The sequence below is a fragment of the Notechis scutatus genome, chromosome 2 (assembly GCF_049901735.1).
Source record: "Notechis scutatus isolate UNSWTSFEM ecotype Mainland chromosome 2, rNotScu1.2, whole genome shotgun sequence".
In the NCBI taxonomy this organism is placed as follows: domain Eukaryota; kingdom Metazoa; phylum Chordata; class Lepidosauria; order Squamata; family Elapidae; genus Notechis; species Notechis scutatus.
Window position 1 is genome coordinate 190950075 of NC_142010.1, and position 27117 is coordinate 190977191.

The 27117-nt window shown below is 40.0% G+C and overlaps 1 protein-coding gene across 3 annotated transcripts in view; it reads right to left on the reverse strand.

Moving 5' to 3' along the window:
* Positions 1-690: 690 nt before the first annotated feature.
* The window catches only part of SH3GL2 (SH3 domain containing GRB2 like 2, endophilin A1), an 87283-nt gene continuing 60856 nt past the window's right edge, over positions 691-27117 (reverse strand). For all 3 annotated transcript variants that reach the window (XM_087957648.1, XM_087957649.1, XM_087957647.1), the window contains 8 exons: positions 23252-23320; positions 18762-18834; positions 15938-16081; positions 15001-15134; positions 11722-11880; positions 9045-9148; positions 4943-5067; positions 691-2579 (listed from right to left, as the gene is read on the reverse strand). In XM_087957648.1, the coding sequence (XP_087813774.1) occupies positions 2377-2579; positions 4943-5067; positions 9045-9148; positions 11722-11880; positions 15001-15134; positions 15938-16081; positions 18762-18834; positions 23252-23320 (1011 nt within the window). In that variant the 3' untranslated portion in view covers positions 691-2376. The remainder of the gene's footprint in view (positions 2580-4942; positions 5068-9044; positions 9149-11721; positions 11881-15000; positions 15135-15937; positions 16082-18761; positions 18835-23251; positions 23321-27117) is intronic.

Here is a 27117-nt window from a genome sequence, read left to right on the forward strand (position 1 = left end):
CAGCTCTTCTGAAATCCTTAACGCCTCTATTAAATTAGCAGCAGCTGAGCCAAATGAACTTGGACATCATTTCTACTCTAGTGCTGGAAAAAATCTTCAGAGAGAGAAAGAGATCTGCTTTTTAATTATAGCTTAAAGAAAACTGAGGGGTCTTTGGTGCTCTCTGAGCCTGCTTGTTTTCCTGCAGGCATTTCATCACCCAAACTAGGTAACATGAACAGTGCTAATTATGAATGACTAATGAAATGAAACATCTTCAAGAAAACAAGCAAGCTCAGAGAGCACCAAGGACCCCCTCATGTCAACTCTGAGTTACAAATATTCTTCTTTATTAAAGAAAACTGCCGTCCATTCTCTCAGCTTTCCTGCATTTGTGCACAACTGGTGGCCCTGGCCTCCCCAACTGTCAGCCCCCCCCCTTCCACTGTCCCACCCCCATGCCGCTTTCCTGGGAGTGCCGCCCTTGCTACTTCTTGGGATTACGATGGCAATGAGGACTGCCATGATTGCCACTGATTAGTGGGGTAGTCCCATGATTTCACATTTTATGATCCCATCACTTAACAATGGCAGTCCTGGTCCCAAATTGCCATCATAACCCAAAGACTACTTACTGTATCTTGGATAGGAAACTGCGGCCGTCTGGTATGATCAAACGCAAATATTAATGAAAAAAATGCAAGCATAATCATTGTGGCTTCTCAATCAGCATTTTTATTTGAAAGAACAACACTGTTCATGGTATAGTTTATACATGAAAAGCAAAAGGACTTCCTTCATTTCACATGGTCCAATACTGAAGTGGCACATCTGAAGCAGCACAAGAAGGTTTATATACAGATTTATATAGAGAAACAGAATTCTGGGTAATTCAAATGAAACAACAATGAACCAGCTAGACAACATTTTACACCCCAACTGGAGGAAGTGGCACATAAATGCATAGAGGACAGCATGGAGAGAAAAATAATTAAATGTGTTTGTGTGTGTAACTGTATGTCACTGTAATTCCTAAGCACACACATACACACACAAAAAATCTGTTATTATTTAGTCCTCACTGAGGGCAGAATATACACAAATGATGTTCAAAGAACACAAGGTAGGTGAAAATAAAACTACATGGTGTACGTTGCTTATTACTATTAGTAAATATATAAAGGGTTCATGACGTTTAAAATTATACTTCTTGTGTCTAGATTTTACACAGTTGAATGTTGTTTTTAAAATGTTTTCTCCAAGTATGATTGACTTCTGCTGGCATTGTGCTTTTAATATTGAAGCTTTCTAAGCAAGCACATAGGCTACCCTCCAAAGTTAATCTTTCCTGCATTAACTTTTGGATGCTATTAAAAAGCCTTGGATTTTGAACAGCTCTTGAATTGACAATCTAAAATGGGGCTGGCAGACTAAAAAGTTTAGTAATATTATTATTATTATTTTAACTAGAACCCCAGATTCACCAACCAGAGCCAGGTAAGAGCTAATACATTTAGAATTAAAAACAAAACAAAACAAGGAGTCTTTGAGCACACTAAGCATAAGAATTTGTTCTGAGCACTAGCAATCAGCAGGTCCCTTTCACTTTAAAATGGCAGCTGGTTACCCTCAATTCTCCTCACATCAGCAACTTTTAGGCAGAATTTTGTTGTTGTTGCTAGTGTTAAACAATTGTGAATTAAAACACAATCGTACACACACACACACACACACACAAAACCTACTAATAGATTCCTAGATACCTTCCGCCACACCTGGAATATAGCAAGTACAGAGCAGTGGTGGCCGATGTGTAAAGCAACTGGAATACACATTTCGCAGTTTCTCCAGCACTCAAATCATTTCTGAGATAAGACAACACGAAAAAGCCAGTTAGCAATAATTAGGCCTGCATGAAACACACTGTTTGGATAGGGAAAGGTGGAATACCCAAGGCCGTGTATGTCCTTCCCCCTCTCTTCTTCGTAGAAAGAGAAGAAAATAATGAAAGAATGGTGATATGCTTTATCTTCCCCAATCACTCAGCTGCTTTCTTTCCACAAATATTAAGACCTAGTTACACCATTAATTGCCACACACTCTCACCCCAGCACTGCATAGACATCTCTGTAGCAACCAAAGGAATAACCTGGACATCCCACGTTTGTCTGGCTGCAAATGCCTTGAGAAAATACTACATATCACCACTCTGTGGCAGGGTGACACAAAAATCAAATATTATCTGTGGGGCCGGTGCAGTTTGTAGTTGTGATGTGGAATAAGCAGCCATTTCGTTTATTGATTTCTTAATTTTTCAAAAGCAGTGGTATCAACGAATTACTTTATTATTATTATTAATTAGGAGAAACAATAATTTTGATAGATGGATGGGCTACCCTAATGAGGCAAAGGAACAAGAATTTCCACATAATTGATGGGGAAGAAGCCAGACTGCCCATGAATCATGCCTTCGTACCAGTTATCATCAATCTGGTTAGTGAGGGTGATGACATCGCCTTCTTTAAAACCAAGCTCCCCTTCATTTTCAGGGTCAAAGTCATACAGAGCTCGACAACACGGCTGATCCATGCCCACGCCACCTGTGTGGAAAGGAAAAAGAGAGGAAAGAGAGAAACATGGCGCTTACTAAAGGCAGCTACAAGACACAGCACTGCATAGTGAATGGGCATTAAATGCAACAGGAAACGGAGTCATGATTAGGTACCTATGATTGTGGAATGTTACCTGCCTGGTTTATGCTAACATCAGGACCAGGGGAAGACTTTATTCTTCTAGATACTTTATGTCTATCTTATTATGTTAGGGATATACACCCTAGCAGAACGTGCAACGGTAGTCAGTCAGGCAGGCAGATATATGAGATAAACGTTGTTGTAGCTTACACTCAGTAAAACAGATACACTGTGCCAGTTAAATAGTTTTTATTCCAGTCAGAGTTATAGCATAGTCAAACAGTCCATATATCATACACTAGTTCAGTCCATCTGGGGACTAATCAGTTGCAAAGTCCAGTGTCGAAAAAAGAGGTCAGTAAACTTACAAATAATCAGTCCAGTAATATATCTCTTTTTGCAGTAGAGATATGAAGAAAATCAAACCTCTTTTCTTCGTTCAGCAATAGCAGGGAAAAAACGCAGTTATCACCATCAATCCATCATTGTCAGCAATCCAGTAAAAGCCAGCAAACAGTGAGCTCTCTTGCTCCCTCTTATGGTGATTTTACAACCGCACCCAAAATACATGGTCTTCATTTAAAGTGACACACACAATTATAGTCTATATATATTATTTTACCCAAACTAAGTTAGGTAACCATGTTATCCCTAACATATTATAATAATTTTAAGTCCTGAATATATTATGGTTATTTAAAAAAGCTTTTTTTTAAACTGGTTTATGCCTCGCTTTCTTGTAAATTATCGCAATACTTATCTTAAAATGATATATTTTATATTATGTTATGTTATATTATTATTACATTACATTGTAATATTATTTGAAGAACATCACAATACCGGTCTATGATGCCTTGTCCTGCCTGTGTGTTATCCTTTAGCAGCTAACTGTATTCTCTCAGCCCTTGTGGATCACAATGCAATTTGTACACCTTTACAAATGATTGGGTGGAATTGAAAATGAGATACCGCTACAACAAATGCTATTTATGCAAGAATGAAATGTTACCAGTGTCTAATAGCCATCCACACTTTAAAATTCTATAATCCTTTCAGAGAGATTACTTTTTGTAATAGGAAAGCCTCCTTGGAATTAAAGTTAATTCCTCCTCAAATTCTTGAGATGCAACTGAATCCATCTTAACTCTCCTTTCTTACCTCTATTTGGCCAGGTAGTATCATCTCAATATTAACTAGTCCAATTTTACTTAGCTTTTTGATATCTGTCAAGGACCAGCCACCTAGATAGTTTTCCTTTGATACAAGACATTCTATGAAAGGAACAAAGGAAATGGATCATCTACCCTCAGATGGTTTTGTGAATCTCATGAATCTTATCTAATATTTCAAAATCATTTAATCCCCCACCCCAGTATTTCAAGGACCCCGCGGTCAGAGGCATTCCTCCAGAGAAAGGAAGAGTTCTGCTCTGACCCAAGTCAAGCTGGCTAATTTTAAGTAGAGTCCATTTATTGCACACTTAATTCAGCATCAAATGACCCACCAATGGTGCCGGGAAAGCTCCGCCCCATTCCTCAGTTTCCCCTCAGTTTGAATTTCCTGGTTCCATGAACATAACATAACCTAAGTCCTAGCCGACTCATGAGGCAAAGAGGGAAGTAACCCACAAGTACCAAGGCCACAACACAAGTCCAGAGTTCCAGAAACCAAAGCACAGTCCAACAGTCCAAAATCAGAGAGCCAAGTCTAGAGTCCACAGGCAAACAGGCAAGAAATGCAGTCCACGAGTCTCTAGGAAATATTCACAAAAGCTGGGAAGGGGCACATCAAAGCAAAGAGGTGTTCCTGACAAATACACCTTCCCCCAGTATCTGGTTAAATCACCCTTCCCCAGTTGTTTCTTGTGGGGAGGGACAGGGTTGCTTCCTCCCGAGCAGCCTCGCTGACCTCCTCTATGCCTCCCTCCACTCTGCTCTTCTCATCCACAGATCGGGCAGGAGAGGCAGCTGTTCCTTGTCAGGGGTGGTCAGGAGCCTATTATCTCCATTGGCTCTCTGTAGCTGATCTGCTCCTACAAGCCGATCTACAACCCCATCCGGTTGGCTCTTCCCCCCTTCCCCTAATTGCCAGATGGCTTTGGGAGTCGAGTTCCCCTAGACTCTCTACACATTCGGATGGGACTGTGCCATCCTTGTCAGACGGTCCCAGTTCCAACTTCTCCTCCAAACTGGGATCCAACGAAGCTATGACAAATACAGAAATTTTCTTGGACATTTCTTGTTCACCTCCTCTTTTCCCATTCTTACCTGAAGGCTTAGGAGTGGTAGCATTAGAGTGCCCTCCATTGTGCTGATTATTGTCACTTAATTCCAAGGTCATCCGGGGCTTTGGCTGATATTCTCTTCTGATCTGAACCGATGTTTCTTTTATTCTGTTAGAAAATGAGCAGTTACTAATTTGAACTAATCCAATTCTAATCCACTAAGACTATTTTTTTTTTTTTGCATTTTCATAACCAGCAAGTCTACAAGCAGGCCTACTACTACAGTACCTCATGTAAAACTTTGCCTGATTTTGAACCCTGTCATTTTCATTCTTTTGGCCCTAAAACTGAATATTATAGTGATCTGCCCCCAATGCATAAATTGTACAAATATATCAAGGCTATATTTGATTCACATTCAAAGGATTTTCCTGGACATCTTGACAGAGGACAAGTTTAGTTTAGGCTTCTATCTTGAACTATCTTTTCACCAGTTTGATATATACCTTGAATTTGATACAAATGCCAATGTCATACATTGAATTTATTTCAGTGCATAGGGAAGGTATCTTACAGGTTCTCCTTAACAATGAAGAGTGGATGAAATACATCATTGAGGAATCTATGTATTGTAAGCTGGGACTGGGAGTGGTGCGGTGGCCTAGAGGTGGAGCTCTCGCCTCACAATCAGGAGGCTGTGGGTTCGATCCTAGGTAGAGGCAGATATTTCTCTCTGGACACATCGAGATTATATCTGCTGAATATAACTCTGCACTGATGACAGGAAGGGCATTTGGCCAGTAAACATTCAGGTCCAGTTGCCCACACTCCACCCCACAAGGGATTATGTGGTCATTAAAAGACAATGATGATTTGTAAGCTCGGACGAAATCTGATTGTGGCTGCTTGTTGAGACCATTATATGCTGGAAAACAAGAGGCCAGATCATAAACATTTCTTGTATAGAATCAGGTTGGACTTTATTCTCAGCCCTACTAAAGTATTTATCTCCCGGTATCTGAGTTACGAGGGTTTTCAGTAAGACTTTCTTATTTGAACTGTTCAGCTGATTCTCTGCTTAAGAGAACCTTAGGCTACACTTCGGCTACCTTACTTGTAAAATAACATAATTAAATTTTAAGAAAGCCCAGAAATTCCTGACTGCAGTTCCTTCAGGTTTAATATTCTTTGACAATGGGATTTTCCCATGAATTTTACTGTGGTCCTAAAAGAAGTACGAAAGAAAAGCTAGGATTCAGGTTAAATAGAGTTAGCTCTCAATGGAGTCAGTGCTGAAACTTGATGTTAGGAATAGATTCTTAGAGGTTCTCTAAGTAAGGAAACAACATGACAGATTCTGTTTTGGACTTCTTTGTGGAGCACAGGAAAATACATGGGAAAACACCTCTGCCAATGAAAATGAAATTAGGGTTAGGGTTATGGATAGATTTAGGATTAGCTGTCATTGGAGTCACGGTCGAAAACTCACATTAGGAATAGATTCTTAGAGGTTTTATAAGGAAGGAGAACGTGGCTGCTTTTTGCTCAGACATATTTATAGAGCACAGTAATACATGGGAAAACCCCATTCACAAAACAAAACAAGGTTTAGGGTTAGGGACTGGGTTATAGTTATGATTAGCTCTTTTTAGAATCAGAGTCAAAAAGTGAAGTTAGGGATAGAGTCTTAGAGGTTCTCTAAAGAAAGCGAAATCCTCAACTCCAGTTTCATTTTCACTGGCAATGGGATTTTCCTATGTATTTTATTGTGGTTCCCAAAGAAGTCTGAATGAAAAGGTGTCAGGGTCTCTTTCCTTAGAGAATCTTGAAGACTCTGTCCCTAATATCAGTTATTGGGCCTGACTCCAAAGCAGAGGTGGGCTGCACTTTCGTTGACAAGGGGATCGCTGGTTGCGCATGCGCCGCTTTGGGGCTGAAACGCAGCTTCAAACAGGCAGTTAATCCAGTGGCCCCCAACCTTTTTTGAACCAGGGACCGGTTTCACGATTATTTATTCTTCCACGGACCGGTACCTGAGTAACGCGAGACTCCACCGCCATCGGGACGGCTCTTCGTTCGAAGCCGCCCCCTCCCTTCGACGAAACTAAGGCGCGAGCACCCAAGCGCCGCCTTCCAACTGAAAATCCGGAAGCACTTTCCAACCAAAAACCCGGAAGCAACCGAAACAAGCGCTGTCGAAACAAGATGGCGGCGCCCAAGCTTTGCGGCCCGGTAAAAAATGATCCACGGACCGTTACCGGTCCGGGGACCGGTGGTTGGGGACCCCTGAGTTAATCGACTCAGGCAACTCCAGTGAGTACAGCAGGGTGGCGCAGAACTCACCAGGGCAGCCTGGCTGGGGGGGAAAGTTAGTTATTTAGGAAAAGCATAGCACAAGGGCCAGTGGGCAGGCCCAGCCAGAAATCACAGCTAGGGGCTCGCCCATACCTTGCCGACCATCCAGCAGCTCACTGCTGCTCCAAAGAGACCTAACCTCAACCCAAACCATAATCCTAAACCTAGTTTCATTTTTATTGTCAATGGGATTTCCCCGTACATGTTACTCAGGCCCAGAAAGAAGTCCTAACCAAAAGCTATCAGAGTCACTTTATCTTTGAGAGCCTATAAGAATCTATCCGTAACATCAATTTTCAGCCCTGATTCCAAGGAGACCTAATCCTAATCCTAACTCTACTCCTATTCCTAACTCTATTTTAATGTTCTTTGGCAAAGGGATTTTCCCATGTTTTTTTTTTTTACTGGTCCAGAAACAAGTCTGAACGAAAAGTGCCCTAATTGCTTTCCTTAGGGAATCTCTAGACATTTATCCGTAACATCAGTTTTTGGTCCCGACTCCAAGGCATTGCATGCAGAAGATATTTCAAGATACCTGGTCTTTTTTTGTCAAAGAACATGGTAGTTGTAGTTGAAGTTTGATAGCTATGGGATTTACTCTCTATTGAAGGTCTGATTGTTACAAACCTGTTTTCTTTAAACAGAAACCTGAGCTTCTGCTTAAAGAATTAGAAGTAACATTTCCCATATCAATGAGGGCAGAGGCTATACACATTGCTAAGCTCACTTAATTTCCTGATATTTCTTTTGATGGAATCCAATAGAGTGGACTTGTCCACTGTGGTTAATGTCAAGAGCAGCTTTTTCTGATATAGAAAGTCTGCATCAGGCCGATTCGAAGTGCAAAGGCAAATATATATTGTTTAAGCCTTGTCAAAATCCATGATAATTTAACTAAACAACAGACTTGTACAACATGTCTTTAAACTGTGATAGATGATAGTTAAAGTCTAGGTAGGGTTAGGATAGGAAAATAAGATTTTAAGTTTAAAAACTATGGTTCTATATCTGTAAAACCCTGCAAAATTAAGTTGCAAAATTAGTTTTTTATAATTATTTCAAGACGATGTCTATAAATTCCTGTATATACCCTGAATGACCACTTAACCTGCCTATAAATTCTTGAGCCCCCTCCACCACGCTGGAAAAGATTCTTCGAAATAGTCTGAAACGATTGACAAAAATCCTGAATTTTTTTTTCAGAAAATAACTCATAAAAAAGACAGCTCTCCATACAAATCATTATAATCAAGACTAAAGGGAAATATAACATCAGAACTATATAGAATTGAAGTAAGATTTAAAATCCATCCAAAAAATAACCAACCAAGCAAGCTTGCTAGACAGTGAAAAAAGACAGGTGAATCCTATTTGGTTCATATTGGAACAAATCATTTCCTTTTCTTTAATGTCTAAGTAGAACTTGGAAAATGGAGCTTTGAAGGCCTAATTGCATTACATCGCTTGAGTCCAACTGCAAGAAAAGGAGAAGCAGAATAATTTCAGAAAGATTGGGCGGAATCAGCGAGCAAGAAAAAAAATCAAAAAGTGCAGGTAAACATGTGTTGAGAATATTTTATCAGCCTGGGGGGAAAAAACAATGGAGCACTATGGGAAGGTATTTTCGCTGGAATAGCTGTTGCAAAATATATCCTGTCCAGGCTCTAAAATAGAATTAAATGTATCTATGTATTTTGTTCTATAATCCATGGAAAGCTGCTCCCCATCTCAAGTTTACAGCCCTGATATTAAAAACATGTGCCCAAATATTTCTGTTCAATTTTTGCTACCTTTCTTCCAGCTTGAGACTGACTTGTTGGAGAATCTCTGTGGCTTGCCTGTGGTATTCCAGCTGGGCTTGTACTAGTGCACAAATCTGGCTCACTTGTTCAACCTGCAGAGAATACAGAACATAAAATCACAGGGCTGGAAGGGATTTCGAAGGTCTTCTAGTCCAACCCTCCACTCAAGGCAAGAGGCCTTATACTACCCCAGTCAAATGGCTGTCCAGTCTATTTTTGAAAAAACCTCCAGCGATGGAGAGAGAGAGAGAGAGGGAGGGAAGGAGAAAGAAAGAGAGGGAGAGGGAGAGGGGGGAGGAAAGGAGAGAAAGGGAGGGAGAGAGGGGAGGAGGGAGGGAGAGGAGGGAGAAGAGGGAGAGAGGGTGGGGAGGGAGGGAAAGAGGGATGGAGGAGAGAGGGTGGGTAGGGAGAGAGAGGGAGGGGGAGAGAAGATGGGTAGGGAGAGAGAGGGAGCGTGGGTGGAGGGAGGGAGAAGAGGGAGGGGAGAGAGAGGGAGGGAGAGAAAGAGAGAGGGTGGGGAGGGAGAGAGAGGGAGGGAGAAAGGGGAGAGAGGGGGGAGGGAGAGAAAGGGAGGGAGGGAGGGAGAGAGAGAGGGAGGGAGGGAGGGAGGGAGGATGGGGAGGGGGAGGGAGGGAGGGAGAAGAGGGAGGGAGAGAGAGGGAGGGAGAGAAAGAGAGGGTGGGGAGGGAGAGAAAGGGAGGGAGGGAGAGAGAGAGAAATCTTTTCACTAGGATTATTAAAAAGGATAGCTAATGTTCAGATACTTATTACTAGGAATTTTCTGGAGGGCTACCTAAAAAGTAGTGTCTAAAGTATGATATAGGGTGAACTTCGCTTTAACCAACAAGCCACTTAGGTTCATAAGCAAGTGTGCATATCCAAAAACACTTAATGCAGATTAATTATGCCTTATTTATAAAAGAGTCTTGATATTCATGCATACACTGTGGCAAGTCTAGTTGTTGTTGTTTTTAAAGAAGCCTGACTATGCAAGACTATTGCTGTTCACATGCAAATAAAAACAATTCATACATTTAATCAAAGTCACCAGTATTAACAAAGAAAACTGTCTTAATGGATGACCTATTCAATTTAGCTTACCAATTCAGAGGCATTATATGCTTGGCATGTTGGAAATCCTCCCCCGGAATAGTTCTCCAAACCAGCTGATAAAGAAGTCTTTAGATCTGGGAAGTCCAACTTTGGCAACTAAGACTTGAGGACTTCAACACCCAGAATTCCCCAATCAGCATGAATTCGGGAAGTTGAAATCTACAGGTTTTAAAAGTTGCCAAAATTGGACAACTCTGCTTTAGAGTCACTGAGTGATTATTCGTGAAATTACAACGGCCCTGAATTACAACCAGTCCTCACACTTGTGACTGTAGCAGCATCCCCATGGGTCAGGTGATCAAAATTCTGGTGCTTGGCAACCGGCATGTCCTTACAACAGTTACAGCCTCCCAGGGTCATGTGATCGTCATCCGTGACCTTCCCAGCCAGCTTCCAACATGCAAAGTCAAGGAGGGAAGCCAGATTTTGTTTAACAACTGCAGTGGTTCACTTAACAACCATGGCAAAAAATTTCGGGCCCGACTCATTTAACAACCAGCTTGCTTAGCAATGGAAATTCGGGTCCCAACCTTAGTTGTAAGTCGAGGATGACCTGAAAAAAGGATTTCTTTTCCACGCTAGTAAAGTGTAGAATTATGGTCTGGCTGAAGCAAAGCCCAGAGCATTTTCATCGTTCTGGGTTTCAGTGGAGACAAAATTGGAAGTGTCTCATGGGGATAGTTGTCATTCTTTTCCAGAAAACATGTGAAACTTCATATTGGTGTGGATTTAGTCTGACCAGACTGGAATTTGTTAGCTTGATTGAATCCTATATATCCGGTTTCAGTGGAGAACAAGAAATACTGTGAACCTGCTGTATAATTAATTGAATTTGGTTCCAGCATGTTCAGATATTATATATATAATTCAATTTATTTCAACCCTGACTTATTTGCGCACACGAAACTGAAGGGGGTAGAGCAATATGACAATTTATCCGTCTTGAAGAATTTTTGAGGCATGTCACCGTTATTTTTCACCATGGGTATTTTTAGACTTGGAACCAAGTCACTGTGGAATATCAAGACTATTCAAATAATTCATATTTATGCTGTGATCTGTGGGGCTTCTGGTTGAGTCCAAACGGGTGTCCAAGTCTTCCTCCAAAATGTCATTCACATGAAAATTGATAGCAAGTAGAAGAATTTACTGAGAGTGCCAATTTCACTTAAAAAAAAACATGTTTGCAATCCTTGCCTCTGGAATTCCAAAACGCAAAACGCTTTTCTATTAGGAAAGCCACATTTCACTTATTATGTAATGCAGGGTTTTTCAACTCTGGCAGCTTTAAGACGTGTGGACTTCAACTCCCAGAATTCCCCAGCCAGCAAAGCTGGGAGTTGAAATCCACACGTCTTAAAGCTGCCACGGTTGAGAAACACCAATGTAATATTTTGCCTTTGAAAGCCAGATCTACACACTTATGGAACAGAGTCTAGGGAAACAAGACCAGAGAAATATGTTCTTTAACCAAGTTTTGAATTGCTATTAATAATTTTTTTAAAAACAGTCCAAATTTTTTTAAAAAAATGATAGGGAAAGATTTGCTCACATCCATCTCCAGCAGATTAAACATGCTGGATTCAGCAATCTCTTTTGATTCATCGAACTTCTCTAGAGCTTGGCGGACCTCCTCATCTGGGACTTTGCCTTGTCTTTTCTTCTTGTAATCAAAGTCTAGGCGTCTGCCCTCCATTTTTTTAAGATGGTGCTGAAAAAGAGTGGAAAAAAGAACCACGGCTTTATCAATCCTCTTTTTTTTAACCCCTTCAAATCAACCCATGACTCTTCTGAAGTAGTTGATCACTGTGTCTTCATCCTAGGCCTGAGAAACAGTGACTATACCAAGTTTACTTCAGCTGTCCTTGTGCATAAGGCAGGAATGTCAATTATCCCATTTGGCTCATTCAACAAAAGGCTCTTTAGATTAACCAAACATGTAGCTTTATTCAAAAGTCCCTCTAGGTACGGCAGAAGCAAAGTCAATTTTGGGATTTTTTTCCCACAAAAACCCACCTAGGTAACTTCCCTTTTCTTCTCTGGACCGCCCATAGTTCAACAACTGAGTTCAGTTCTTTTGCTTTGGGAAAAGCTGTCTGCTTCGGTCAAAACATTCTTCAACACTTGACCTTGTTAGATAATGTTCTGACCTAGGCTTCCCCAACAGCACGAATCTGACTCCTCGTCCCGATAAACCCCATTTATTTAGTTTACAGTGAATTCCTCTCCAGCAAAGTCCCGACCAACAGTCTTTCAAGATATTTCACAATTACAGACCTTTATCAGACTTGGAGAATTTGTCAGGCTGATATCTTTCAGAGGCCACACTGTAGCATACTTGGCAAGAATGCAGGAACAGATCTTCACCCAAATGAACTAATTGTCTCCTGAAAAACCCCACTCCTCTTTCGCTCCTGTTTTATTCCCTATGAGGGGGCCATTCATCGTCCACCTGTAGCTTTACTCCCAAGTCGATCCTTGTTCCTAAGCTGTTCCCTTCTTCTGGCAGCTCTGTGCATGCACACACTGGCAACAGGCTCCAGCTATTCTTCTGCTGATGTTCGACTCCAAAGGCAGCTGATAACTATCAGACGGCTGTGGCCCCATCTCTGCCTCTGACACAGAGCACTCATCAGAGCCTTCCCAAGACTCTAGGACTGGCCCATGTTCCTCCCCAACCTCCTCACTGTCCGAATCTGCTGCTTTGCTGGCTGCTTGGGGGCCACAACAGATAATGTCTCTCAGGCAACAGATGGTTTACTTGTATTCCATAGCCTCCCTCCTTAGGAATTCACCTACCTACTCTGTCACTGTTTGGCAACACTGGGAGAAAAAGCAGGTACAGGCAACTATGGAGTCAAATCAGATTTAACAAGGACTAGAATTCATACTCTCCCAGTGCCTTTAACTACTACTATGTCAGAGTATATTCATGAACTGGAATAGATCATGGTAACAAGGTCAGCCTGTTCATTAATAGGCATAGCAGCTAAGTCAGCCAATGAGGACTGTTTGGAAACTGAAACTAGAAGTAGCCTAGGCGTGGCTCTATATTAAGCTCTGAGTCTGCCTATTGACAATGAAACTGCTTCTTTCCTCTGCTGTGTGTCTTGCTTGCCTGCTGAACTAAAGTGAAACGGTTTCTGAGCTCCTGAGTTGCTGTTCTGCTCTGAACCTGTAACATGTCTGCTTCTGCTCGAGTTTGCTCCATGTTGGAGAAATCTGCAGCTGGTTTTGTAAAATTTACTTTATGTGTTATAAAGAAGTTAAATGAAGCCTCAGCCATCTCTGTTTACTTTTCTGGTGCTTGAATTTACATTGCAATACTCTGAACATACTACCCCAGGTCAGTAGTGGGATCGAAATAATTTAACAACTGGTTCGCCCAGGGTCAGGTTGGCTGTCATGGGTGACATGGCCCATCACCATCCTCCAGTTCTGCCGCACATGCAGGACGAGCCTCCCGCACCGGCCAACCTGACCCTCGGCAAACCAGTTGTTAAATTACCCCCGCCCCCCAGCTATCAACGTGGATCCTGGATGCTGTGCTGCAAGGGAGAAATGGGCAATGGAGCGGCCAAGTCTGAGGGAAGGAGAAAGAGCAAGGCAAAAAAAAAAGGAGGGAAAGTGGCATTCTCCTTCCTTTGCACCAGCCGCTCTGCGGCCCATTTCTCCATTGCAGCTCAGTGCCCAGGATTCACTTTGATAGCCAGGTGGTGGTGGTGGTGGCTGTAAGTTAACAACCATCTGAACTGGTGTGAAATGGCTGAATCCCACCATTGCCCCAGGTTGATACTTTTATTACACCGAGTTTAACTAAGATTGGTAATAATGATAATTAAGAATGGTGCTATTTATTTCCAAGCAAGAGCAAACTTAATCTTTTCAAAGACAAGCTCTGAACAAGTGAAAATGGCTGAGCGTTTATAATTTTAAAAAATGGACATGTAGAAAATAGTACTTTAAGTTAAGGTAAGACGCAAACAAATTTGTTGAGTGACTTAAATAAAGCCTAACTCATAAGATGGGAGGAACTCTCTCCAGATAAAGGAAAATAGACTAAGTTAAAGTGCTGTTCAAATGAATAACAAACTAAATCCTTAATATTCAAGGTCAGAAACTTATTTTTTTACTGAATTACAAAAACAAAAATGTTCATGATTTCACCAACAATAGTATATATAATAATAATAATAATAATAATAATAATAATAATAATAATAATAATAATAATAATAATAATAATAAGAAGTTGTTGACTGACATATTCACTCAGAGGTATCCCATGCTAATATTTTTATTTTAAGATTTTTTTAATGGAAAGTATAAGTCCCTACTTTTTAAAGTTTTTTTTAAAAATAAACAGTACAATAAATATAATAACAGTTTCCGTTGTTGCAATTTTCAGCTTTATTGCTAGGCATGCATTTTGATTTCATTTTTTAATGGAGTAGAAGTAATCATTTAAGAAATCATTCTGGACAGGAAGTTGTACGTTTTGATGCTCTTTCCACTCCTCTTTAACATCTACATGAAGCTGCTGGGTGAGCTCATCTGTCATTATGGCGTGAGATATCATCACTATGTTGATGATATCTAATACTTTTCTGTTCCTGGCAAATTAAGCAATGCTGATGCCTTTTCCCGGTGCCTGGAGGCTATGAGGGCCTAGATGGGGAACAACAGAATTCAACTAAACCCTGGCAAGACTGAGGCTCTTGGTTTTGGGACCTGCCAGTTCAGAAACCATACCATCTCTGCTATCACAATAGATCTGCTCCTGTTGTAATGTCCAGCTAATTCTATAACAAAATCCTATTTGTGGCAATACCTGTATTTCCCTCAGATCTTTGTCATGAAGATTTTGCAACGGATCAATGAAATTCTGCTTCACATTAATATCCAAAGCATCCTTCACCTCAGACAGCTCCCTCATAGCTTCTCCAACATCACCTAAAGCTGGGCCTAAAAAGAAAACAACAACAACCCAGAAATGCTTTTATTTTAATTTAAATTGATCCAAGAATATTTTTCCCCCATCTCCAAACAAAAACAAAAAATCTGCCTGGAAAATTCGTCCCTGTCCTCAGTGATATCATCAGACCACATAATATTGCTCTCCAATAATAAATAGGATAATGTCCCCCCCAATAAAGTATTGCTTGCCTCATATTCAGAGCTTACATTTGCTCCAAATGATTATCCAAGACATCAGTAGTGAATTAGAGATGTGCTAAAAGTTGGCTGATCAGTGAACTGAATGGATTGGTCTGTTTCACCTAGAATATCATGTCTGGAACACCATGAACAGCTTCTGGTTTAGAAAATTTACTTTTAAAACTGATGAACTGTGCCCAAGACAGAAAGGGGGGAAGAGGAGATTTAGCATGGTCTGAAAACAAATAGAATATTCCTGAGTGTTCCAGAACATTCCATTCTTAGTTGACAAATTCTGCACATGCTTTTTGTAAAGACTTAATTAAAAAACTGAACTTTACATTTCCCAAAAGCTACTGGACAAGGCCAACCGAGGAATCTAAACGAAAAGCAAATACAGTATAATCACTGCCCTTTGAATTGAGTACTGTGTGTATGATTGGAGCTTTAATCCCAATGCACTGGACTGCAAACAAGAGAAACTTCTGGCATATCAAAGCAAGAAAATGAATACTCCAGTAAGGTTTCTGGTATCTGCAACCTGATATTGGCAAAATCCAATCAAAGTTTTATTACTTTTAAAAGCAGAAACACAACAAAGCCAACGTTACCAAAATTGCACTCGTCTCCAAGTTCTCTCCCAAATTTTAGCATGGCATCTGCAAGCAGGGCTTCAGCCTGAGGATACCCGGGTCCTTTTTCTTGGCCTCTAATTTTAGACATGGTGTTGAGCATGCTGAGTTTGGCTCTGGAGGCTACAAGCGGAGAGGAAACTAATCAGCAGAGACAATAAACCAGGCAGATGGGAAACTGAATCATGTCTATAAATGACACAAAAACTCACATAAAAGAAAGATCTCAGAAAACATTCTTAAGCCATGGGGGAATTTAGTTTCCTTCTAGGTAGGCATGACGGCACTCTTCAGACCCAGAAATGGATAAGCTTTTTTATAATGGTGGTAACTTAAGAGCATTCATTGGAAAAAAGTTTGATGGGAACAACTATGGTGCTACCACTGTCTCTCCTCCCTCCCCCCCATGTCCAGAATAGCTATGGAAGCTTCATAACTATTCCTGGTTGTTTTACAGTATTTCGTTTTTCCCATCAGGGATACTGTTGAATTTCAAAACTCATCTCATGGGTATGTCTACCAGGGAAACAGAATGAGCTGAACCTCTTTCCTTACCATAGAATAAAAAGGCGGTGATAAACTTGGAGACCTTAATGCTAAATCAATGAGACTAATCAATGAAATTCTGCTTCACATTAATATCCAGTGCTAATGCTAAATGCTAAACCGTGCAGAAGCTTCCATATTTTAACTCCAACATCATGAGAATATGAAGAGCTGTTGCCAGGCATGTATTGTTTGTCTTCTAATCACCTTTCTGGTATCCTTTATAGACGTTTAAACTATACTTTTCATCATCAGTTTGCCGTTAAAATGGGATTTGAGGGTTGAAAATGAACAACGTCAGTGAAGAGAATTCTGATTATAAAGGAAGAGTTTATTTACACCTCTCCTCCTTGCAGCAGTTCTCACAATTCCCTGTTGAATTGTGGAGTAGGACAATGTGTGGAATAGGGAATTTTCAGGAGAAAAGTGGGAATTCTTGGCTGCTGGGTTACTTTTGCATGGTAAGTGCCTTCTCGCGTAAGAACAGTCTAGATTCGAGAGAATGTTGATTATAATCGTCAAATCATATAAGATCCAACATGGAACTAAGGAAACTTTTCCTGACAGTGAGAACAATTAATCAGTGGAACAACTTGCCCTGAAGTTGTGGAACCTCCATTGCTGGAGGTTTTTGAAGAAAAGATTAGACAGCCATTTGTTCAGGATGGAACGAAATCTCCTGTCATGGGCAGGAGGTGGGACTAGAAGACCTTTCCAGATTCTATGATTCTTTCTTATGGTCTTTCCAGTAAAAAAGACAGATAGTTTGATACAGCAATTTGCTATTGAGAAAAGAAAAAAACAACAACAGTATAATAAAATGCCATGTCTAATTAAAAGTTTTGCACAATTGTATAACTTGGTGAATAAATTTGGCCACCTGCTACGTGAGTGTGGGGTTAGCATATAAAATTTATCAGTTGATCCTCATATTTGGAAATTGTTGGGGCAAGCCTCCTGGGACATCACAACCAGGACACCATACGTGGTCATGATTGTAGTCGTCAAAATATTGATACACTTAGAGAAACCTAAGTGAAAAATATTTCTTTTTTTTTCCAGACAGAAGAAATTAAGGAAAGAACAATGCGTCTACGTCACCTTGCTTGTAGAACCAGGAAGCACGCATCTTTACTAGCCATCACTGAAACAAATGCAATATGACTGTATCAACTATCAGCAACTTATGTTTCAGGATAAAGGTCTTCAGAAAGAAATGAGACTGATTCAGATGTTCTTCTGTGTAATGCATTTGATGGACTCCAAAGTTTTATTACTTCACAAGGTATTAAAGTCTCCTGATCCAACTTTTTCTCCACTAATTTTGCCTTCATGCATTTTTCATTCAGAATGTGACTTCTATTTTGTCCAGGCTGATCTTAAACATTACTTAGATATCAATATTATTGAGGCCATGACCCTCTTGCAGGTAATGGCAGCATAAACATACTCTGACAACAGGTTGTTATTTTTTGGTCATATTGCTATGGTATTGCCTTCCCTACATCTCTAGACCATGAATAAGACAAGCTTAAGTTGTCCTTACTTCTTCTAGTTAAAGTAATATTTTTTTTCCTTTTCACACAATATCCTAGGAGAATCTCAAGGTATATAAAATTTATTTAATGGACTGCAATTGATGATGGTATTGACTGGGAACAGAAGCAACAGAGAGGGAATTGGAATTAGCCATGAAGAAAACAAATTTTCCACTGGTTTTATTTTCTGTTGATTCAAGGATGGGTGGATAGCACTGCAATTCAACAGTGGGAAAGGCTTTGAGGCAAAACAAAGGTAAAACACAAGAGTAAGATAACTTCCTGTGTGTGTCCAATATGGTCATAATTGTTTAAACTTGAAAAGTATCCAAAATACTGCATTTATGATAAATGTGAGGGGAAAAACTGTGTCCTTGCTGTGAGAGGAGTTAAACTGTGCCCTTGCTTTCTGCAATCTCATTCTTAAGAGAAAATTGTTTAAATACAGTTACAGTTATCATCCTTCAAGTGAAATCATGACTTTTCTTTGTCAAGTATTTTGTTATGAGACAGACAAAAATGGCAAATAAGAATTTAGAAAACTCATGCAGAAGAGACCAGGTCAAACCTGTCAAGACTGCATTCTGCATATCTGTGTGTGTGTTGGGGTGTGTGTTTGTGTGTGTGAAGTGAGCCGAGATCTTTGTAACTTATTCTTTGTGACCTGTCTGCAATGACCTATAAATTCAAACCTCTGATTCAACTTGAACTAGACATACCTGGATTGGGTTGAAGATATTCGATTGTCTTTGTCATTATTTCCATCACGGCCCTACTGGTGACATCCACTTTCTGCAATTACAAAATGAAAGGGAAGGGAAGAATCCCTAAATAAGAATGGAAACATTAAATCCAACACCCTTGTTATTTCTTCTTCCATAGCTCTGTATTATGGAGCAGTGCTCCTTGGGGCGCCCTATTGTGTCATTGTTTCAGAGATACTTCTTTACCGCAAAACAGAAACAGATGGACAAAAAAGCAATGAGAGTGGGAGCAACTTCCTGCCAGCTTCCGCCCTTGAGTTTCTTTGTGTGAAGCTGGCAGGGAGTATCCTTCCTTCCTTCCTTCCTTCCTTCCTTCCTTCCTTCCTTCCTTCCTTCCTTCCTTCCTTCCTTCCTTCCGATTTGGTTCTCTTCTTTCCCTATTGCATGATCACTGCCCTCGTTCTAAGGCCTTCATCCCACTTCCCCCACTCTTGCTTTTCTGCTTTTACCATGAAAGGAAGGACCATGGTCCGTATGTGTATAGCTGAGAAAGACTCATTGGATGCAGATGGAAGACCAATTGGTTTTATAAGGGGCTACTTTAGTTTATGGGCAATGATTTTTGATCGTTTCAGTTGATTATTGTTTTTTTTAATTCTTGGCCCTCTTTTGGGCAAAAGGCACAATTTTCTTGCTTATTTATGTTACTGATTCAATTTTTAAGCAACTCAGAATGTTAAAAATTAATTAACCACAATAGTCAAAATAAAATCTGCATACATACATAAAAGGTAATGGTAAAGATTCCTCTCGCACATCCGTGCTAGTCGTTTCCGGCTGTAGGGGGCGGTGCTCATCTCTGTTACAAAGCCGAAGAGCTAGCGCTGTCCGAAGACATCTCCGTGGTCATGTGGCCAGCATGACAAAATACCGAAGGTGTACGGAACGCTGTTACCTTCCCACCAAAGTGATCCCTATTTTTCTACGTGCATTTTTACATGCTTTTGAACTGCTAGGTTGGCAGAAGCTGGGACAAGGAATGGGAGCTCACTCCATTTGAACCATTGAACTGCTGACCTTTCTGATTGACAAGCTCAGCATCTTAGCCACTGAGCGACCCCATCCCTATACATACATACATACGTACATACACACAAACCCACATAAAGTTAAAAACCCTATACAATGTCCACCACCACCCGGCATTGCCAACTTCAATTGAAGTTGAAACTTTTGAAATTGATAAGTAGAATCTGAGCCTCTTTGGTCAAGTGGTTAAGACACCAGGCTAGAACTCAGGAGGCTGGGAGTTCAAGTCCTACCTTAAGCATGAAAGTCATCTGGATGACTTTGGATCAGTCCTCTCAGCCCAACCCAGCTCACTGGGTGGTTATTGTGGGGAAGATAGAAGGAGAAAGGAGTATTAAATAAGTTACTGCCTTAAGTTATTTTTTTTTAATAAATAATAAGGGTGAGAGCAAACAAATCTACCACCCTAATCTTTAGGACTTTTTTCAGCTGGAGTTGGCAATGTCGGGCTGACAAAATCAAGAGGTAGGCATCACACTTAAATTTAATCTCTCTCTCTCTCTCTCTGTGTGTGTGTGTGTGTGTGTGTGTGTTCACACATGCACATGTACGTGCATGTGTGTGTCTATAGCTATGCATTCTGCTGTTTTGATTTTTGTGAGGGCTTGGTTTAAATTAAGAGATACCTTCCTTTCAGAGTAATAGGACATTTGGGACATCATTATTCTGAGTTACTAGCAAAGAAAATGAGGGACGTCTGCCTTCTTCTCGCCTCCCCTCTCCCATCTGCTAAGGCTTCCATTAGATTTTGCAACACAGAACAGGCTAGAACTTCTCCATCTTATGGAGCAAGCCAAAGGAATCATCTCCTTTCCCCTCCCTTCCCCTTCTCAGAAGCCATGCTGCAGGCTGACAGTGCCATCCTAACCACCAACGTCTTGAAATCTTGCTCGTTTTCTACCCTTTGAAGCCCATTCCTCTATTAAAAATGCATCTACTCCGTTAATATTTCAGATTGATTTCCCCAGACATCCAGAACTGAGGTATGGGGGAGGAGCGGGGAGGGTGACCTGCTGACAGTTTGAACAGAGATCTGAAAACAGCCCTAATGCTCTTGCTTGGCTATCCCCATTAATGACATCTCTAGCCGCTTCTTTTCATGTGCAGCTGCACTGCTGCACACTCACAGATATTCTCTCACATTATTAATTTCGGCTACACGCCCACCTTTTATTTGTTCACCCACCTGCTTGTTGCCAGATGACAAGAAGCTCTTTGGGAGCCTGGGAATAATTAAAGTTTATTACATGTCATTACAATGCTTAGCATTGACAAGCGCTGGCCTAATTGAGGTCTGCAAGCACCAGCATAAAATGGAAAAGGCCTTGACCATAAAATCAGAAGCAGGAAGAGCATGAATAAGGGCAGCTTCAAAGGGTGGATTCTGCTGTAGCTTTTTTGGCTAGATTTGGGCAAGAATTATCTTTAATGAAATGGGATAATGTCTCATTAATTAATTTACTGTATCTCTTTATATGAAACCACCAATTAATTTATTTATTAGGAGCAAGTATATGTATGTGCATACACACACATACATTCCCACCTTTTTCAAAGACAAAAACGATCGCATCTGCTAAATCCTTGCAGCCATTCTGTAAGTTAGATTAAGCCAAGAATCACCCACTTGCATAAGGAGGCTGTGAACATATATCCCTTCAGTTATACTGTTTTCCCGAAAATACGACCTACCCCGAAAGTAAGACCTAGCTTGATTTTTACACCTGTGCCCAATAAAAGCCCTACTCCCAAAATAAGGTTCCACACACTCCAGAGTAGATGGGTAAAAATTAAGCTAGGGTGGGGATGGGTGTGTGTGGAGGTGCCCTACTACTTACCTGTGGACAGTTGTAGCCAGGCTTCCCACACCCCGACACCTGCCTTGCCGGCCCATTTCTTCTGCAGCCGGGAAGGCTGGCAAGGCTTTCCTGAAGGCCTCTGTAGCTGATAACAAAGCTCTGTTATCAGCTGCACAGGCCTTCAGGAAAGCTTTGCCGGTCGCCGAAGAAGTTCCTGAAGGCCTTTGACAGTGAAAAGGAGGCCAGGGGTGACACGCGCAAGTTAGGTTAGTCAGTGGATGACATCCCCCGAAAATAAGACCTGGTGCCTTTTTTTGGTGGGAAAAAACTATTAAGACAGGTTCTTATTTTTGGGGAAACATTGTACTTCTCAGTGTTATTGATTGTATGAAGACCGAGTAAGAACAAAAGGCAAAATGGAGATGGACCCTATAATCTTCTATTTAAAATGGAAGAAGCATTTTAGTTTAAGAGATTCCAACCACAGCTATAAAATATCGGGAGGAAATTAAAAAGATACCAACAGCAAGTTCCGTCCATAAAGCTTTAGAACATCATGCTATAAAACCGTGTCCAAACAATTGTGATTTAAATACATATTTCCATTTCATAAGTATTTATTAAAAGTGCAAAAGGCAGCTGGGAGAAGGCTCATACTTATGATCAATTGAGGGCTTTGCTCCTAGTGAAAGCCCTCCATTTTTAAAAATGTGCCATGCCACATCTACATTGGTTCTGCAGCCATCGCTTTCATATTTTTTTTGTTCACCTCTATACACACAGGTTTTGTAGATGGATTTTGAAGAATTCGCTAGATTTCCTGGCATAACTTCCAAATCTGAATATTGTCTGCTCACTGTCATTTTTGAATAGAACTATTCAAAGCAAAAATGTCCTGTTTCTCCCCCCCGCTTCCAAATCTGGCCAGCCTATTGTTTGTTGAACATTCTTGGATTGTTGTTTCCCAAGTCTTCATTGCAAGGTAGGAGAATGGACTTATGGTGGCTAAGAACAATAAAACCTTTTATTAGAATAAGGTATATTTTTCAAGGAGGATGGTAAAAAGATTCTTCCATCTTACAATTTGCTATGCACCTGGCCTTGCAATTTCCTTCTTGGAGGAAGTATTCCTTGAATCGTTGCTTTGTCTCTCCTCCTGAAGTTTGGCACAGTTTATTAGAACATGACGTACCTAATAATTTCCTCCTATCAGTGCAAGAATCACTTGACAACCCACCATTTTATTTAAAGTAGGGGTCACACAGAAAGAAGTATGGGCAACTGCTGGCAAATCTGGATGCCCTTTCCCAATCATCTCTTGAATTTTTAAACCAACCTTCTCCTGCCTAATGCAGTGGGACTGTAACTTCTAAGATGCAACAGCGTGGGAATTGAGGATGAAGCCCCAACACAATAAGAAATGGATAAAACTTCACTCTAGATGAGAAAGCTAATCTGATCTAGAGTAGCAGTTATGCTAATTATGTTGTCTAGCTATAGATAAGCAACCTAGGAAAACGTAACATCCAAATGATATGTTCTTTGACAAAATATATAAAAAACCACTCGAGGAATGCTGCAGGAAGTTATACAAGAGCAATTAACTTCCAGACTCACCCTTTCCATTTCTTTGAAGTCTTCATCTAGCTTAGTTCCTTCTGCTCCACCAACTTTTTCACTCACTTTCTGCAATAAAAGGCAAAAAAAAGAAAAAAATAGTTGATTTTTACTCCACGTTTATTATAAATAACTCACAGTGAACATACACCATACTCCTTCCTCCTCCTTATTCACCATCATGTATGTTTATAAAACTTTTCTGTGCAAAGCAGTGCAGACTAAATAAAATAGTTGTAATGCTTTGATATATGCCTGCCTATTTGGGGTATTTTCAGAGGTGCTTTCCAAGCAGTCTTATCATTTCCAGAGAGGAAGGAATATTGGGGAATTATAACACAACACATCTTGAGGTCACGAAATTGGAAAAGGCTGTTCTGACTAATGATAAGGGGAATAAGGGGGGGGGGGGGAATTCTGAAATTTTATCATATGGATGAGATTGCACTGGGACTTCTTTTAAACAAGGGTGTGACCGATTAAATATTGTGCAAAATCAACTGTTGGTCATGGCTGCCTAGGTGGTGCTATTGTTTAGAAAGTGAAATTAAGCATTTCTGCTAAATGATATCAGATCTCAAGAGGGAGTGGGGGAAAAACTTTGCATTCTAAAAATGAAGAGGTCTAAAACCAGAAACTTGTTCCTTTCAAAGGACAGTCTTGACAATTGCAATGATTTCCTCATTTTTTAATAGTTATGAGTAAAATAAAAGGAATTCAATTAACTCAAAACAGATAATATAGAAGTTAAATGATTTTACACTGCTATAAGCACTTAATAAGTATCACTAAGGGATAGATAGATGATAGATAGACATACAAAACATTTGCTAGACCAATACTCGAATACAGCTCATCAGTCTGGAACCCACATTACATATCTGATATTAACACAATTGAAAAAGTCCAGAAATATTTCACAAGAAGAGTTCTCCATTCCTCTACTCGTTGCAGAATACCTTATGCCACCAAACTCAAAATTCTAGACCTAGAAAATCTAGAACTACACCACCTTCGGTCCGATCTAAGTATAGTATGTAAAATAATATATTGCAATGTCCTACCTGTCAATGAATACTTCAGCTTCAACCATAATAACACAAGAGCAAACAATGGATACAATCGCACCAAACTTGATTGCAGGAAATACGACTTCAGCAACAGAGTGGTCAATGTCTGGAATACTCTACCTGACTCTGTGGTTTCTTCCCCAAATCCCAAAAACTTTAACCTTAGACTGTCTACTATTGACCTCACCCCTTTCCTAAGAGGTCTGTAGGGGGCGTGCATAAGCGTGCCAACATGCCTACCGTCCCTGTCCTATTGTTTCATTTTTTTATTTTTCTTATATGTGTCCATGTATTCATAACTATGTTTTTACTTATACCTATTATCTTGTAAGCAATTGACAAAAATAAATAAATAAAAATAAAAAATAAATAAAAGATGATATAGACAGGTAGATGATAGATGATATAGACAGACAGACAGATAAATGAAATGACAGATAAATGGTAGATGATATAGATATGAATAGATGATATAGATAGGTAGATAGAATACACACATACTGTATATCTTTGTTCTCAAGGTTTACTTTGAAAGAGATTACTATTATAGGCAAGACTAGATACAAAGAACTCAGTAACAAACACTCAAGTCAACGCAGATCCAGAGGGGAAGTTGTTGATATTCAATTAGCATGCAATGATGAAGTATATTGCAAGAGCAGACTCCTTCCCTTATCATATGTGCTCTTGATCACATGACTGCCCATAATGACACATTAGCTTATACTCACAATTCTACTTTTTCTTCAATCTGCAATGATTTCTTTATAGAATGTTCCAATTGATAACGGTGGTTGTAGTGTGTATGTTATAAATGCACCTAGGAACATGGGAATGGCCAAGCTCAATGCCAATATCCATCATCCTGCCAATCACCTAAATGACTTCTTTCTGCATCAGAGGTTGTGATACAATTACATAATCATTTTATTTGCTCAATGAGGCTTGTGCTGTCATTTTGATGACATTGTGGTTTGTTATGAACATTTGTGGCACAGGAACATATACACTATTAGATAACCCTTGGGTTATTGTTTCTGAGATATTTCCTTACCAGATTCCCCAATGCCTTCAACAATGGCAGAACTTCAAATAGACTGCCTTCATTGGAAAAGCTGTGATACATTTAGAGAAGTATCAGTCTTGAAAGTAGCCCTTGTTGAACTGTATGCCACAATGAAGAGTCAAACATGAACCTAAGAAATGCTTTCTGACATTTGGTATTATGTCTTAAATTGAATTATGATAATGTCTATGTCATAAAATGTTTTATAAAATTTACCCAATTCCAATTACATGGAAATCGTGCGGTCCTGGATTTTAGATGCATCCTGTAAGTTAGTCCACATGAGGTATCTTGTTTGAAAAAAAAACCTTATGGTGCACTGTTTCACCCAGTTAAAGGTTACAAGAATCAGAGTTTTAGTAGCATATAAAATGCAGGTTGGAACACAGATATAACAAACAGTATAAAGAAGATGTCGGTGTTGAGCCAGGCTATAAGAAAGAGTTAAAGGAAGTACTTTCAAGTGCTCATAACAATATGGGTAGAGTTAATTTAGAGACTAAGGAATCTTTGTGTGAGGCTGTAAATATGTGGAAATGGAAAATCTCAGTATATATATTAAATTAAAATAGAAAATAGTGATTCATTGCATGGCATCCTTTTCTATATCCTATATTTCAAGACAGCTCTGAGTTATGTAAAAGACCGCATAAAGCATGTTTCTCAAATTCAAGATTACTGATCAAGTGAACAATGTTCTAATCAGTAAAAATGGCTCTAATGAATCTTCCATTAATTACATGACAGAAGATCTGATTAAATACATTTTTAGAATCACTTTTTCACGCTATTTAAAGCATATATCCTATAAGAGAAATTGAGCATTTATTTTTCTTTTAATAATGTTTCCAAAAATGAAAGTAATTTCACTTGTTGCTTTGCCGTGTTTTTATATCTTTACTGAAATGATTCAAGCTTCAGCTTTGTCCTTGGCTGCTTCCAATCCACACACACACATATAATTCCATAGTTAGGAATGATTTGAAATAGCAATAAAACAAGCATCCTTGTAATAATATTCACTATATAGGAGTGCCTGTCAGAAAAAAATAGAACTATTTGGGTATTCTCTGATATTTCCTGGATAATTGTTTGAGGGATGTCTGAAACAATCCTGAAACACCAGATGGTAATGAATCCTTGCTTGACTCATCCTATAACTAGAGTGATAGGAAATCTGAATGTATTTAGCCTAGCCCTAATACAACAATACACCCACTTATACACCCAAAGGTGCACGTGTAACTCAGTGTGCACAAGGTTAGGCAGCCAAATATGTGCTGAAGAGCAGGTACACACAAATGTATGCAAGCACATAACACACATATGCAAACAAACAGCTCTTCCTTGGAGAGGTAGGAGCCACTGTTCCCTCACTGCAGAGGAAAGCATTAAGCCCCACGAGAGGAGAAGCTGAATAGAAAGCTGGAAGGAGGACCCTTTCACTCCAAGGGACAATGTCTGCCCTGATACTGCCAGGTGTAAATCCTGCTCTGAATGTCTTGGATGCCCTTGAGGCAGCCGTTTTCTGTTACCATTAGCTGGTGCAGTGGGTAGAGTGCAGTATTGCAGGCTAACTCTGCCCACAGCCTGTAGTTCGATCCTGATGAGGCTCAGGGTTGACTCAGCCTTCCATCCTTTTGAGGTTGGTAAAATGAGGACCCAGATTGTTGGGGGCAATAGGCTGACATTGTAAAATCAGCCAGAGAGCGCTGTAATGCACTATGGGG